Here is a 17,870-nt window from a genome sequence, read left to right as displayed (position 1 = left end):
CACAGAGCGGAAAATTCTCTTGGATCCTGAACTCTGCTTTTGCCCTGTGAGGACCCACATGTGAAATATGATACTTCTTGATCTTCAGTATGCTTAAGAGAATAGAAATCTGAACCAGCAAACAGCAAAGCCCATAGCGCAAAATTTATTGGGATTACTCACTAAATATTGACAATTCATACACATCCAACATCGTTGAATAAAAATAATGTTAGTTAATTTTTTAAAAACAGCAAGCCTTCCATTGGGGTCTTTAACGTCAAAAATACATTGATGACTATATCTTTAATAAATGAAATGACCAAAACTAGTGAAGTCAGATGTAACTCAATCAACTCCTAAACTCAATATTGCCAACATGTTTTTCTACTTAAAAAGCAAACAAAAAGGAAAGCCTCGTAATTTAGCAATTACTATGTTTCTGGGTTTTTGCTCTCAAATGCCACAGAAAGATATTTGATGAAAGGAAGCAAAGCACCTAGTCTCAGCAGTCTTCTTAAAAACCTTAAGTTTGCTTTCACAATATAAATATTTAGATCCCCATCCAATGGATTTCTTCACTTATGTGAGTAGGAATGTTCTCAAAATCTTGGTCTTTACTCTTGCTTCATACTACAGCTGTTTGATTGAACTACCACTACCAGTAAAATCCCTCAGTATTGGCTAGATTAAATCACTAGATAAGAATTCATTACAATCTCTTCCAAGAAACCAAGATAATCTTAACACAGATTTTAGTGGCTAATATGTTACAGTACTTATGGATACTTTGTTTTCTATGGCAAGTATGTTGAAAATTCATCACTAATAAGTGAATTTCATAACACACACAGAAATAAATAAATCTATTACAATATAAGAACATCCATAAATTGTCCTCACTATTCCCAATGACTTTAAATATAAAATGTAATTATACAAAATCAAAATTCCTTGCCCAGTTTAACCCTGTATACCAAACAGTGTAAGTGCTGAAAATGAGAAAAATTTTAAATCTCACATTAAGAACCTTGGATACCACTATGCATTAGTGATGACAGAAAAAGATAAGGAGAAAACAAATTTTTCAGAGATTTTTAAAGGAAGAATGAATGTAAGAGAAAATTCCTTTGGACTCTATACTTTTTAAAGAATTCTGTACCTTTTAATACTTCAACATGATGCCAAGAAAATACTGAATAAAAGTAGCCAGGAAGGGAATCAAACATTTGTAAGATAAATTTATTATTTTTCTGACCAAAGTGCAATTTTTAAATCTTCTTAAACAACTACGAAAAAAAGTATTCAAGAAAATAAAATACAAATGGGAAATTTAACCATTAGATTTCTTCTGCTTTGTACTAACCCTATGCTTAGTCTAGAAAACAAACAAAAAAAACTCTGAAGTCTTACTAAAACACTAACCAAATCATTTTACCATAAATCTACTAAGTACATGCATTTCAAGGTTCCACTACTAGGAATTTTGTTAAGATCAGTTTAATCATTAATAACATTATATAATAGAGCAAAAGGAACACATGTCATTAGATGTGATCCTTGCCCCTTACCCCAGATTTATGTCAGAATAAAACTGACAATTCCACCAGGCTCTGAACCCCCAGTGCCCCCATCCCAACCCCTGGAAGCAAAGACTATGCCCTGCAAATAACTTTGTACAAATTGTAGTAAAACAAAGCCTAAGTTTTCTTACCTTTCTATAGGAAATGGTCAGCTATTTGATAAATACTAAAATACTTCTAGGAATTCATGAGTTTGTTTACCAAACACATTGTCCAAGAACTCACTACACAAAAAGTTCCTTAGAATTTGGTCCATAAATTCACTTAACAGGTTGGAAACTTAAAACCTGCAAGAGAAAGAAGACATGGGGAATCCCTAATCCAAACATGTTGTAATTGCTTAAGGGATATACACACATACTAAAAAGTTTTGCTCACAGAAGGCACAAGCTATAAAAGGGATATTCTTTTTGAATAAAAACAAAGAACTAGGGCCTCCCTGGTGGCGCAGTGGTTGAGAGTCCGCCTGCCGATGCAGGGGATACGGGTTCGTGCCCCGGTCTGGGAGGATCCCATATGCCGCGGAGCGGCTGGGCCCGTGACCAATGGCCGCTGATCCTGAACATCCGGAGCCTGTGCTCTGCAACGGGAGAGGCCACAACAGTGAGAGGCCCGCGTACCACAAAAAAAAAAAAAACAAAAAAAAAAACAAAGAACTAGCTAACACCCTTCTTTGTTTTGTGAGCACCATAGCTAAGATGAAGTTAGACTCGAATTCACTGCCTACTCCTGTGACCAAAAAAAAAAAAAAAAAAAAAGAAGATAAAAAATTTAATTTGTCTTACTACATACTTTACAGCCATTAATTGAGATGTAATTATGAAAGATTAAAATTGCCTTAAAAAGGGTTGTGATAGCAGCTATCAAAGCAATATTCAAGCATGATTTCAAGGATGCTTTCAGGTTTAGAGTTAGCCTTCTTTGTCAAAAATCTTCACAACTTCATCAAAAACCTGTAAAGGAAAAGGATAATAATAATAATTTAAAAGGCAAATATTGTTAAAACACCATATGGCTAAGTTCCTGTTAAAAGTCAATTTTACATGAATTTTCAAAATGGATTATTAAAAAAAACACATTATAATTTCTTAGTTTCATCTATTTTACTTTAGACAGTAGTACAATACCGTAAATAATTATGAACGTGTTGCTTCAATATAAAATTATGAACATGTTGCTTCAATTTTACTAGTACTTTTAGGACAAAACAAACTTCTTGATAGGCTACCAATATTATAAAAAGTAAAAGTAAACTGAAGTGGCTTATCTTCCTAGTTCTGATTCTAAAACACTAAGTCTTCTGTATTACCTCACCTCTACAGGAAGGGACCATGGATAAAAAACCAAAAATGATTATATGATAAAAAAAGGTCCAGGGGAAGATGATTCAGGGAATCAGGGAAAGATTAGGTGAGTTTAAGAGACACTAGTAGTGGCTGGGCACTGAGAGTCCGCAAACCACAGTACAGAGACCCAAGATTCATGAAGGAAGAGGCAAGCATTGAGTCGTGGAAACCCTGTACCTCTGGAGCTACGTGCTACGTGATGGAAGAGATGAAAGAACCTGGGGCTCTTCAGCTAGATGATTTGCTATTCATGTTACAGATTTTTAAAAAATGATCATGGTCCAAATCACAGTTCTGAAAATGCCAATTTTCCAGTGCTTGAGAAAAGAGGTTTGGAATTAATACACCACCCACTTTTTACAAAGAACAAGTCTGAAATTGTAAAACCCATTTTAGACTCTATTCAAAAAGAAGTACACCTGAAACTAACACAATATTGTAAATTGATAAAATATACATACTTTAATTTAAAAAAAGAAGAAAAAGCCTAGCTTTTCATTCAGTCTCCAGTGTTCTGAAAAGCAAAATAATCTGTCATGGTATTTCTTTTTCTCCTGCATATTGCTCCCCTCCCTGCCCCAAATCACATTGTTACTTTACTATTAGGCAGGCTAGGGATACTCACTTCATCAACAGATTTAGAAGCATCTATTTTCTTGACTTTCCCCATTTCTTCATATAAGTCAATAATTGGCTTTGTTGACTGAAGATAGGTTTGAATTCTGCAACAGAAGCAAATATTGCAAAGTTCTAAGCATACTTCTCTCCCCTGTTATAGGACAGATCGGGGGACAATACAGAATAAAACCCAGTTGGCTCCCTCCCTTATCAGCTTTTTAGACAAGCCATTCTACATATTTAAGCATGACATTTTCTTTTTCTGGTCCAAAATGGGGCACGTGTTTAATCTGTTACTCAAGTTCCAAACTGAGACGTGGTGGCAATGTGTAAAAACTGCAAAGTACCTCTTTTCCAAGCTCTCTCTGTTGTCATCACTTCTACCACTACTCTTTCCCCTCTCAAGACATCGTTCAATACAGATCTAAAAAGAGAAATATATAAAAAGTTATTTTTAAAAATATATGAATTTGCCAGTCTTTTAAACCTGAAAAGAGAAGAAAGTTCGAAGAGATTACCAACAAAACCCTGCATTAAACCCAATGTGTTTAATTCATTAATCAACATGCAAAGTTGAAACATGTGGTTCAATTTATATAAACTAGGTTAAATAAGTACAGAGCATAATAAGAATTCATTCATGACTCAGTTTTTCCTGTGTATTTTTTTTCAAACCGCAATAAAGAGATGATCTCTATGTGTATGGTTCCATCTATTATTAACTTATTAGGTATGAATTACATGCATCAAACTTTGTTCCATTTTTGCTTACTTTTTGATAATTCCATAAATATCCAAATATTTAAGAGTTAACATATTTGCATTTGAATAAAGTATCCCTTGTTAATCGTGAATAAACATTCCTTAGTTATAAAGCTGTGGTAACATTCTAAAATTAACTCTGAAGAATAAGTGAAAACATATTTTTGGGGGTTGGAAAAAGAGAGTTACATTTTAAAACAACTCAAAGGCTGCAGCAAGTCTCTCCACCACAGGCACATTTGCAATTCAACCTAAGAATAGTCAACTTCCTTCAAGGCAGTACTGCTGATTCTTATTCTTTCAGGCCGTTGGCATTAATTTAATAAAGTTTATATTACAGCTGTCATACAGAGTCAGCCCTTTTAATTAAATGATTCCGGGGAAAAAAAAAAAAGATACCGAGAAATTCATTTAGTTATTCAAAAGTATGTCTGGGTATGTTATTAGAAGTACCAGAAAGAAAAAGACTGCTTTCCTGCTTTTTTTAATTTCACTCTTAGAAGACAAATCAGGCTATCATACATGTTTCTTTAAAGTAGAAAGTTTTCCCAACTTCCCAGAAATGTGTGTTTCTTTTCCAGTAAACGACATCCTAAGGCAAGATACTCTCTGATAATAGTGCCTACTCAAGAAGTAACAATGCAGCTTCATTACCTAACATGGTATGAGTCAATTCTTAACGCAAAACACAAATTCTTGTTATTTTGAAAATAAAGCAAATTTTAGGCCCACAATATTGCTGATGCCAAATAGCTTAAGACAGTGCTGTTCTGTGCATCCAACTTACCAATTCAAAAAATACTGCTGTCAATATAAAATGTAAATATAAGTGAAACAAATCACTTTCTTTTTCTCTAATAGTTGACCATCAGCTGTTTAAAGCCCATATAGGCAGATGAAGATTTTCATTACCTCATTATTACAGTCAAAAAACAAAACGAAAGATACATCAGCCTTCCCATCCATGGTCTTGTTCCAACCTTGAAGGTTGTCTTGATTTCTTGGAAACCCATCAATCAAGAATTTATTCTTCTGAGCATTGGCCGCCATTGTCTGATCCATTTCCTAATGAAAAAGCGAAGATTTAAGTTCAACACTATATTAATGCAATTTCTTAAGCAGAGTGGTAGCTATATGGGTGTGTTTTATTATTATTCTTTAAACATTAAGCATGGAGGGTGCATAGGAAAAAAAAGACTTAAAGGAAATAACATGTTTGCCTCAAGCTGGTAGAGTTATGGTTATGTATCCCCCATTTTATACACATACACACACAATTTTTTTTCTGTAGTCTTAAAATTTTCTACAGTTAAGCATATATTATTTTCATGAAGTTATAAACAGCAAAAAGAGAAAAATAAACATTAACCAATATCTTTGCTTAACAGAGACCCTTATCTTGCCTTCCCTTTCCTCTTCCCAAGTCATTTTGCTATGGTAGGAATTATGCTGCTTCTACAGGTACTCAGATTCTCTGCAATAATTCAAGTCCAACTGCAAAAAGCTTTGGATATATAAAGAGATTGCTAGCATTAATTATTAGTGTAGGAGTCAATACTCTTTTTTTTTTTTTAAACTGAAGCTAATTTAAACCTAAATGCCACTGGCCACCCCAAAACACAGGTAGCAAAGGAAACAATACATTCAGAAAGACAGCAAGAATTGCACATTTCACCAACCTCTTTTAAAGTCTGAATTTAGGTAGAATGTGGAAACATGTGACTGGGAGATGCAGATCTCGAATCTCCAAATCCTTACCGCTATCAATCACCATGAGATAAGCACAGATGCATGCCTTCCACAAACTCCAGAGGAGCCTCTACTCTAAAGCAAACTGACATCCAGTTCCCTCAGTGCTCAAACTTTCCTGGTTCCTCAAGAAGAACAATGGCTGTCAGGACCCCCTAATTCCTTTATCTGAGGATTGGCTTTAACCCAGCATCTAGCTTCTCCAATATTCACAAAATTTCACAGAATGCTTTTGGACCCCTGCTATAGCATTTCTATCCCAATTATGGTAGTACAAGATATCTGAAGGGGTACATCAATATTCTACTCACTCAACATACACTCATTCAAGGCCTACCATCAGGGAACATGAAGAGCAAGGTCATGGCCCCTGGCGGGCTCACAGTCCAGTGAGTAACAAATATGTGTAAGTAAATGTGCTAACTTCTATACTGAGGTATGCAAGGATGCTGTGATAAAACAAAGAAGCAAGCACAAACTACCTGGGAAACTGCCAGGAAGAGCTTTACCAAAGAGGTGGCAGAGGAGCTGAATTCTGAATAATGAAATGGCAGGCAGACAGGGATCAAGTACTCCAGATGGTGTCAACTGGATGTTAAAGGCTCAGAAATGAAGAAGCATAACAGCTTTGATGAATCTGAAATAAGCTGGTAGAGGTGAACCTTAGGATGCGTGTAGAGAGTGGAAGGAGAAATGACTAGAAAGTAGGTAGGGCCAAAATTAATGAAGAACTTGTTATACCGCACTAAGGATTTGGTTTTTATTCTGCAAGTAATACAGGATCACTGAGAAATTTTAAGTAGTAGAAGAACATGCTCCCATCACCTTTAGAAAAAAAAATCACTGACTGTACCATGAAGGATGAATTAGAAGGCGACAAAGATGGATTAAAGGCAAAAGACTAATGATAAGGCTCGAGTGATGGTCCAAATAAGAAAAAAAGAGGATCTTGGGACTTCCCTGGTGGCGCAGTGGTTAAGGATCCACCTGCCAATGCAGGGGACACGGGTTCGATCCCCAGTCCAGGAAGATCTCACATACCGCGGAGCAACTAAGCCCAAGCACCGCAACTACTGAGGCTGCGAGCCACAACTACTGAAGCCCGCATGCCTAGAGCCCATGCTCCACAACAAGAGCACGGGCTTGCAATGGGAAGCCCGCACACCACAACGAAGAGCAGCCCCCGCTTGCCGCAACTAGAGAAAGCCCGCACACAGCAACGAAGAGTCAACGCAGCCAAAAAATAAATAAATAAAAAATGAAAACTGTATTTCAGTGATTGATTTCGCAACATAATGTCTGCATTCTTCCCAATATTATTAAAAAAAAAAGAGGATCTGAACTAAGATGACAGTAGTAATAGAGGAGAAAAAAAACTGTTAATAAATAGAAGAGGATAAAGAGAAAGATAATTGAAAGGATCTGCTCATGAGTGGATTTGGGAAAGTGAGGAAGAGGTGGAAAACATAGGATGGCTCCCAGATCTCTGGCTTGGGCAGCTGGGTAGATGGTAGAACCATTAACCAGGATAGGAAATAAAGGGTGATCACATTTTAGATGATACAGTCAGACTTGGACATGTTGATTTTGAGATACTTGTGAGACATTCAGATGGATGCCTAATAGTTAGTTAGAAATATAGGTCTCGGGAATTCCCTGGCAGTCCAGTGGTTAGGACTCCGTGCTTTCACTGCTGATGGTGCAGGTTCGATCCTTGGTCAGGGAACCAAGATCCTCCAAGCTGCGGAGTGCAGCCAAAAAAAAAAAAAGAAATATAGGTCTGGAGTTCAGAAAAAGAGATTTGTGCTACAGTTATAGATAGATTCTGGGATCATTAGCACAGTGAAAACCTTGGACATGACTAACAACATCCAGCAAGAAATGTATAAAATAAGAGGAGAACCAAGGATGAAACCCTGAGAAGCATCATGGTTTAAGAAACTTGCAGAAGAAGAAGAGTTATCAAAGGAGACTTAAGAAATAGCAGTCACTGAAGGAGGAAGAGAATCAAGAGAAACGGTGTCACAGAGAACAAAGGAGGAACGAGTTTCAAAAAGACAGGAAGTTAAAGGCTACAAGAAAAATGACTGAAAATATCCCCTAGATTTGATAGAGATCACTGGTAATATCAGCAAGAATAGTTTCAATGAAGATGGAAATAGAGTCTTAGTGCAAAGAGCTGAAGAGTAGAAAATGAAAAAGTAAAAAATGTAGACTATTCTTTCACAATTGAGCATAAAAGTGGAGAAAGGGCATTAAATCCAGAGAATAAGGAGAGAGGATTTAGTTACTCTGAATGGAAGCAGGTTACTCCAATCTCTGAGACAAGAGGTAAGAATGTGTGTGAATGAGCCACTCTTCAAGTTTCTCTGGTTCCAATCAGAAGCTCATGTATCTCTTTTCCATTGGGCTTCAACTATTTCTTGCTGTTCTCACTCTTCCATTTCTCCTTCACGTTTCTTATATGTGAAAATATCTATTAATGACTATAATCTTGAGAATCTATAGTGGAGAGTTATCATGTAAATGCAAGGTAAATGTTTTTAGATGGGACCTATTTTAGTTTGATAGCTGTTAGTCTCAGCATTTCACACTGAAGATGGTGATGCATGCACCAGAAAAGGAAACATGAAGACTGAGAGAATGGCAACAATGGGAGGGTCATGGGAGGGAGAGAGGGAGGGAAAGAAGGAGGGAGGAAAAGAAAGAGGGAGGGAGGGACAAAGTCTGGAAGAAAACGGAAAAGGGAAAGGAGGAAAAAGAAATAGAAATGGAAGGAGGATGGATTGTCTGCATGCTGGGAAGGGTCAAATGTACACATATGAATGTTCAGTTGTAGCTGATCCTAGACCAAGGTAGAGAATGTTTCCTACTGTCCAATTTCTTCCCAGGTGAAAGTGGAATTTCCAGTTCTGCCATTCTCAAACACCATGACCACCCTCCACAAGCAAGAAATTCAATACTCTGATTTTTTTCATTACTCAAAGGGAAGGCAGATTTCTCATTTCCTTGTTGGTTTTAACTGGTTGGCATTCACACTCCTTACCCTCCTCAACAAACTGATGGTTATCTCAACTGGCACAATCTTTCCATCTTTAATGTACTTTTCAATGAGTTCACCATACTGTGAATCTGGGTTCTTCCTTTCATCACGAAGAAGTTCTCCTGCAGAAAGGTGTGTGTAGCCATATTTCTGAAAGAAAAAACACATAGGAAAAAAATCAAAATACATTCAACCCAGTGTTAGGACTACTGTTTGTTTTCCTTCACGGTAACTTTTATATTCTAATTTTTCTATAATAAACAAGCTTTGCTTATATAATAAATAAATAATAAAGAAAAATTGAAGAGAGATTTCATACAATCCAGTTTGCTTAAAAAATATCCTTAACCTATGTAGCATATGGTAGCTATAATGTTCACAAGTCATGCCATCAACCCGAAACTTATTTAACTATTCAAGGCATTAACAGCTCAACATATTCCTTCACAAACACAAAGTTTAAATGTTATTAATAATGTTCAAAGAAATGTCTAACAAAAATCTATATAATTCAAGGCAAAACCCCCCAAATCTTACCACAGTTGGCTGTACCCACCTTCTATAAGATCCTCCCTTCCTTAAACTCAACACATCTAAAGTGAACTCATCAGCACTTACACAAATCCCACTCTTCTGTTTCGTTCCCTTTCTCAGTAAACAGTACAAGTCCTAGCCCTCCATGAAATTAGCTATCCTGACCACTCTGGAGAGTGGACACATAATCAAATAGTGTCTTAGAATATCACTGTCTCTCCATCTTTACCACTCTCAAAAGTCCATTTCCTACCTCTCTAGTTGTGACTAGAGAGGTCTCATCTGTAAAATGGGAATATAGATACCTATTTTATAATTCAGTGGTGATGATTAAATGAGATAATGTATTTATATAAAATGCCTACCAAAGAGCCTGACAGGTAGTAGGAGATAAAAGCCATCAATTACCTCCTTGCCACCATGAAGATACTTATCTTAAATAATCTGGAATTTTTATATTATATATACACACCATTTTTATATTATTACATATATGTATGTGTGTGCATGTGTGTGTGTATATATGTATTCACTTTAAAGGTTTTTTTTTTTTAATTTATTTATTTATTTTTGGCTGTGTTGGGTCTTCATGGCTGTGTGCAGGCTTTCTCTAGTTGTGGCAAGTGGGGGCTACTCTTTGTTGTAGTGTGTGGGCTTCTCACTGCAGTGGCTTCTCTCTGTTGCAGACCACGGGCCCCAGAGCGCACGGGCTTAAGTAGTTGTGGCACGCAGGCTCAGTAGTTGTGGCCCATGGGCTCTAGAGCACAGGCTCAGCAGTTGTGGCGCATGGGCTTAGTTGCTCCGCGGCATGTGGGATCTTCCCGGATCAGGGCTTGAACTCGTGTCCCCTGCATTGGCAGGCGGATTCTTGACCACTGTGCCACCAGGGAAGTCCGGCTTTAAAGGTTTTGACAGAGAGACCAATCAAAGGACTTAAGTGAGATAACAGATATGAATACACTGTGAAAGGTCAGGAGTATAGTAGTATTACAATTGTGATGGTCATTATTAAGGATTTACAAATGATGTATTAGGTCAGGGTATAGGGTAATAGTTGAACTAAGTCACATAAGATGCTATAGTGTTATTCTGCCATTTCCCCGTGGTTGGAATGAGAAAACAATACGATCTAAGAGACAATTATGAATACTGAAAAGCTTCTTCCTCCACACGAACTAGCTTGTTCCCTTTTATTAAATCAAAAGAACTATAGGGCTTCCCTGGTGGCGCAGTGGTTGAGAGTACACCTGCTGATGCAGGGGACACGGGTTCGTGCCCCGGTCTGGGAGGATCCCACATGCCGCAGAGCGGCTAGGCCCATGAGCCATGGCCGCTGAGCCTGCGCGTCCGGAGCCTGTGCTCCGCAACGGGAGTGGCCACAACAGTGAGAGGCCCGCATACCGCAAAAAAAAAAAAAAAAAAAAAAAAAAAAAAAAAAAAAAAAAAAAAGAACTATAAAATCTATTTTCATAATAATAATTTTCATAATAATAAAATAGATTATTTTTACTCTCAAATATCAGGATACTGAGATCTATATTCAATGTTCAATTACAACAATCATCTCATCCCAAATTTTTAAGATTCCCTAAATAGGTTTTTATCTCATTCATAGTAAGTGTACCATAAATATTTGATAACTTAAATTTTATCTTTAATTTCAATGTTAAGATTTGAGGCAGCCCACACTCCCACCCCTCCTTCCAGAATAGAATGTTTCAACTGCACATTTTACAAAACTTAACTCTCTCAATTACTGAGGCTACAGTGAGTTTTCTCTCTCTCTCTCTCTTTTTTTTAAGATTGCAGAAGCCATTCTTTACTCCTTTTCTATCTCTAAAAATTGCTGGCTAAATTTGTTCTTGTTTATTACTAAAGTAAGCCAACAATAAGGTAGTCAGCAAAGAAAAACAAACTAAATAGTTTATTTGCTGACTAAAATTGGATATAAAGTTTGAGGAGAATAAACAAAAACCACAGTATCACTCATGTCTCTCTTAGGCATACAGTTCATTGCATTAAAAGAAATGATCAAAAGTGTATTTAGTTGTTGTAATAGGCTTTTAAAAACATTCCCATCATTTACAGAAAATGGAAATAAATACAAAAGTACTTAATTATTTAAATTGTTATTTTAAAATTATTTCCACACCACACCATTTTTAAATGCCTACTTTTATCACCAAGTATAAACTTTTGAAAGACGGGTATGGATATGGAAAACACTTTATAAAAAATGAGATGTGACCTACTTTCCCATTTACTATGTACAATTTTCAGAAAGCATTTTGCAACGGCTGTCCACAAAATTTTACAGCAGCTTCATTTTCCACTGCTTACTCTGGCTCCTGCTTGGAAGTTTATGCTTGCTGGATGCTCTCATCTGGTCTAGAGATTATAGCACATGGTAATATTGAATAAATGCAGAGACAAACAGTACTAAACAATGGCAAATGCTCAGTGAAACACCAACAATACAGATTGCTCTGTACAGACTGCCTTGGCTGTATGAACAACATATACATTTAGAAACCCAGCTAATAATTTAGAAATTAGTACACACACTGTTTGTTTCCTGACACTGAAGAGCTCAAATTTGCAAGCTTACATTACATTACAATGGGTTTTGGCACATCACTTTTTTAAAAGAGAGACTAGTTGTAAATTGTAGAAGTGTACAAATGATATGTTTTTTAAAAATTATACAGAAAACAACCTTATCTGCAAAGTCCAAGGAGATAAGGAATTTAAATAAATATAATCATGTCAAATCTATATATGTCTTTCTATTTCTCATCCACATTCCATTTTTTAAAATCCTCTATTTACCAGTTACTTTTTTATACTATATTTTTCTTAAGGATTTTGCTGAAGCTTTCCTCTTACCACAGAGTTTCTACAACAAAAAAGCAACTATCACTTACACACTAGTTATTATGGTATTTAATTATAGCTAGACTTTAAAGAGCATGTTTTCAAAGCATTCTGCTGTCATTAAGTAGTCACTGATGCCAATTTTGAGGAAAGCAAGAATGGATATTTCCCAGGCTTAACCCAAACTTTTTCACATTCTCTGAAATTTCCTAGCAATTAAAATCTAGTGGGTCACTAATTACAGTCTTAAGACCAACATTTAAACCACAGCAAATTATAAACACTAAACACTATAATAACTACAATTACAAGCCACTATTCAGCTAAAAATAGTAGTTTTCTAGTGACAAATGTATAAATTCATTTAGAGTAACCGTCTAAATTTTTTTACTTTCATTTTCTCCTTTAAGAAGTTGAAAAACAACTCAATAACTTCTGTGAATTAGACACTAAGATTTGGAGGGAGGAAAAATGCATCATATTCTCAACAAGTACAGAACAGCACTCTGTTACTACAACTAAGCAAATGTTGACAATTTTACGGTATCAAATCTCAAATCATCTTGATAACTTCTCTCCCTTAGCAATTCTCTTTCCTCCTTTCTAAATTTAGGTAATGTCGTTCTATGTGAATAAAAACAACAACAAAAAGAATCAAAACCAAAACAATAGCAAAAAAAAGAGTTCAAGGTACAAATGATGCGTAAATGGCAAGTCCTTGGGGGCAGAGGAGATCCACATGCCAGGCACCTCCTCCTGTGAGTATGGCAATTAGAAATGCCATTGGACTGCTACTGAGCCTTGAGCTACATAGAGGGAACACAGCAGAGATAGCAGATATAAATATATTTTTAAAGCAACTGAATTAAAACTATTGGTGTCCTTTAAATAGCTGACACATCTATGAAACATCTAAGACTAAGTTACTTTGCATTCCCCATAAGAGTAGTGAAACTTAAAAATCTAATTCTGATTATGTATTGTCAACAATGCACCTTCAGCATAACACCTGGAAATGCTATCTGGAGCCATCCAGACTCACCAGTTTGGCACTGTTGCAAACAATGGCTTTAGAGCTTACAGCATCCCAGCAACACTTCATGTAAGGCTATCATTTATTTCAAAAGGCATTTCCAACAGAACTTTTTCCGATTACTCTGAGATGTCTGATAAGCACTTCCAGTAACATTATCTGCCAGTCTTGGAGAACTTACTTTTGACTGTAAGAACTGCTGTACAGTGCCCAGATGCTTAAAATTGGTGAACTGTTTAAGGTTCCTTCCAGTTTTACCCACAGAGGGTTAGAAAAAGGATTTTTCTTATAATTAGCATTTTACAGAGGTTAGAAAGAAAGAAAGGAAGGGAGGGAGGGAAGAAGGGAATGGGAGTGGATAGAGAGAAAGGGAAGGGGTAGGGAAAAGAGGAAGGAAGGAGGAAAGGAGGCATAGGAAGGAAAGAAGACAGTGGGGAAAAGGTTAAATATAATATCTGACTTAAATTGCTAGCTGATTTCCAATCTCACTTTTAGTGTGCCCTCATTGTATTTCCAAATGTATACATCACGTTTGACCATGCCTATTTAATTACAAATCTACATATTAACTATAAACTATGAAAGTTATAAACCAAGCTAAATCTTTTCTTAGGCAAAATCTTTAGCAGACAGACTCCAAATTAACATGAAGCATATTTCTTTCTCTAATTAAAGAGTGATAGTTTAAAAGCTTATATCCTGCAAAGGAGAAAAGAGGAGGGATATAATCCATTCAACTGCAGACAATTACAGCACTATTTTGTTTTCCTCAATGTTTTGCTCTTCATGTAAGAAAACCTCAATTCAGGCAATACATGGAACTTATTTTAAATCCATAAATATTTATTAAGTCTCTATAAAGTGCCAGGCAATGTGCTAATTTGGGGAAATAAATAGGTTATATTTACGAAGGATGAAATAATGACTTACATATTCACAGTGACTTGAGCCCTACTATTAATTAATAAAGTCAATTTTTCATATTTGCATTAACTTTTCCTAAGGAATTCAGTCTTTACCAGCACTGTCTGCTTGGGGAAGAGGTGATTCTTCAGAGGCAATGACAAGAAGGTAGAACAATAAATAAAACTTAAAGAAAGGGTGATTTAGAAGCCATGAAATAGACTGTTTTCTCATTTGTGTAAGGCCTCAATATCCCTCTGACATTTTGCAGAAGACTTCTCAGAATACTGAGGATTTTGGCATCTGTTTTACATACCAAATGGCCCCTATAGCAACTGTGAATTGGAATTTTCACACTCCAATTTCATTCCAGTTGGTCATTTCCAGTGTTTTTACTTCTTTTAATTCATCTCAGCCATTCTGAATCAATCCACATTCCCTATAACAGAAAGGGATGGAAAATAGTCAAAGATGGAGATGAGGCCCAGAAGCCTCCAGGGATTCCAGGAGCTCACAGGCAATAATTCGAAAATTTCCAACATTAATGGATAGGCACAGAGGTCTTGTTAGTCTTAAGAAACACTCATCTCATCTTGTTAATTAAATGATCAATTCTTATAGTCACTGCAGAGCCTACAAGCAACACACTCACATCACTACAACACAAATACTGTTGCAGGTGGCCTAAGAGCCTAGAATTCACAGTTAATTCAATTCCTGTGAGAACACTCAGAGGATATACATCAAACCACTCAAATGAATCTCTAGCCTCTATTCACTTTATGAAAGAGAGGTTTCTTAAACACTAAGCAGTACAGTACCAACTGTACTTATTTTTTATTTTTGTTTGTTTTTTCTTTTTTTGTACTTATTTTTTTTTAAAAAAAGGTAAGTAACATTAAAATGAGAATATCATTTACCCAGGGAATACCAAAAGTAAGAAAGTCACCCTAAGAAATATAACTACTTGGGAATACAACTTGTAAAGAGCCTCACTACAAAATAACCACAACATTTTAACAGCTTGGGTTCTCTTTAAGAACTAGAATTTATTTGGATTTACCAATCAACACGAGAAAAATGTGCAAAGGATACCAAACACTGAATTCAGTAATATATGCAAACATAAAATTTGAGCACCTGCAACATTATCAAACAAATGGAGAAATGCATTTAGAGAAACACAGAGGCTTCAGCAAGGATCAGAAGAACATAAGAACCGTGCATGAAGTCGCAAACTTAGAACACTGAACTAATAATTTGAGATAAGGGTTTTTTTTTGTTTTTTGGGTTTTTTTTGCAGTACGCAAGCCTCTCACTGTTGTGGCCTCTCCCGTTGCGGAGCACAGGCTCTGGACGTGCAGGCTCAGCGGCCATGGCTCACGGGCCCAGCCGCTCCGCGGCATGTGGGATCTTCCCGGACCGGGGCACGAACCCGTGTCCCCTGCATCGGCAGGCGGACTCTCAACCACTGCGCCACCAGGGAAGCCCGAGATAAGGTTTTATAACTAAACTCTGTCACAATCCAGTGTGACTCTAGGAAATTGATTTAACCTGTTTTAGACTTGAGTTTCTTCATTTGTAAAACAGAAATAATATCTATACTACCAGAAATCATATCTATACTACATTACACTATCAGCCACAGCCAAATATCATTATTAGCTGTTAAAACTAGGAGTATGAAGAACATACTCCTAAAAACGTGGTCTACGCTACTAGATTCAAGACCTACCGTGAGAGCACTCAGATGGGTCAGGGAGGAGTTAGACTAACTCATATCGGCTCTTCCTGGAGCAAAGTCCAAGATAATCAGTGGCTAAACTACCAATTACATAGCAATAAAGGAGTGAAATCAAAGAATAACTATAGAACAAGGAAGATATGATACATGAAAATGCAATTCACTATGAAAATACCCTCAAACACACAGGCTCCAAAAACTGGCATCACAGATGTATTTGAGTACATTAAAAATTTTATGAGAACAAGAATGTATCTATCTTGCTTACTATCTTCTTATAAACAAACAGATCAATAGCCTTCCAACCAATTAGAAATGGCTAATTAGAAAATATACATTTTAAAAGATCCTATTTGAATCAATTGTACCTCAATTTAAAAAATCCTATTCAAGGGGCTTCCCTGGTGGCGCAGTGGTTGAGAGTCCGCCTGCCGATGCAGGGGACGCGGGTTCGTGCCCCGGTCTGGGAAGATCCCGCATGCCGCGGAGCGGCTGGGCCCGTGAGCCATGGCCGCTGGGCCTGTGCGTCCGGAGCCTGTGCTCCGCAACGGGAGAGGCCACAACAGTGAGAGGCCCACATAACGCAAAAAAAAAAAAAAAAAAAAAATCCTATTCAAAACAGTACTAAAAACTTAAATTTAGGGATAAATCTAAAACTAATATGTAAGAATTATAAGAAGAAACTAGAAACACTTAAAATCAGTATCATAAAAAGAAGGCATTCTATGTTCCTGGACAGAAACATTCGATACAGTAAATATTTAAAATTTCCACAAATTAATCTATAAATTGATTGCATCCGCAATCAAACTTCACCTGGGATTATTTATTTTTTAATGAAACTTGATGAGTTGATTCTCAAGTTTATCAGGAAGGGTAAATGTGAGAGAATGACCAAATTCGAAAATAATATTAACAACTACAAATGGGAACATGTCCTACCAGGTGGCATAAAATATTATAAAGCTACAGTAATTAAAACAGCATGATACTGGTATAAAAATAGACAAATGGAAAAATGAAATTCAACAGAGTCCAGAAACAGACCCAAGTGTAAATGGGAATTCAATAAGTGATAGAGTCATCATCTAAAAATCAATGGGGAAAAGATGAACTATTTAATAAATGATACTATGCAACCGGCTACCTATCTGAAAAAAAATTAGACTCTTGCATCATATCATATGCAAAACTAAATTCCAGGTAAATTAGAGTTCTAAAACAATACAATATAAGCAAAAAACAAAAACAAAAACAAAACAACCCTAGGATAGTACCAGGGGAAGATAATTTTGAGATAGAGAAAGACACTCCAAAACAAGAACCAAAACAGCTAAGATTTATGTTTGACCACATGAACAATAAAAACTTATCACAGATATAACCAAATGACAAGCAACAGCTTGGGAGAAAATATTTTCACCATACAAAGGTGATAGGGTAACATACGTTGTATACAAAGAGATCCTACTAACAAAGAAAAAAGCTCAATACAAAAATGGGCAAAGAAGAAACAATTCAGAGAAAAGAACAGATGCTCAACCTTACTGGTAATCATGAAAATGATTAAATTAAAGCAATGTGATTTCATTTTTCACCCATCAGATTGGTTAAAATAAAGACTTATATCTGGCTATGGCAAGGGTGGGGGAGGGGAAGAACCAGCATCCTGACAGTTTGTGGGAGTGTAAATTGGTTCAGC

At 36.4% G+C, this 17,870-nt stretch overlaps 1 protein-coding gene across 2 annotated transcripts in view; it reads right to left on the bottom strand.

Annotated features, from left to right (window-relative positions):
• Nucleotides 1–2,473: 2,473 nt before the first annotated feature.
• Nucleotides 2,474–17,870, bottom strand: part of CMPK1 (cytidine/uridine monophosphate kinase 1) — a gene marked incomplete at both ends in the record, with an annotated part of 32,927 nt that continues 17,530 nt past the window's right edge. Inside the window, 5 exons of one of the 2 annotated variants that reach the window (XM_079725740.1) lie at nt 2,474–2,515; nt 3,534–3,630; nt 3,874–3,950; nt 5,201–5,353; nt 9,084–9,230. In XM_079725740.1, coding sequence (XP_079581866.1) covers nt 2,474–2,515; nt 3,534–3,630; nt 3,874–3,950; nt 5,201–5,353; nt 9,084–9,230 — 516 coding nt within the window. The remainder of the gene's footprint in view (nt 2,516–3,533; nt 3,631–3,873; nt 3,951–5,200; nt 5,354–9,083; nt 9,231–17,870) is intronic. The other variant, XM_079725741.1, reaches the window with a different exon arrangement.

Source organism: Hyperoodon ampullatus, assembly GCF_949752795.1.
Source record: "Hyperoodon ampullatus genome assembly, chromosome: 2".
Classification (NCBI taxonomy): Eukaryota; Metazoa; Chordata; class Mammalia; order Artiodactyla; family Ziphiidae; genus Hyperoodon; species Hyperoodon ampullatus.
The sequence above is the reverse complement of the archived record's forward strand: the minus strand, read 5'-3'. Positions and strand labels throughout refer to the sequence as shown.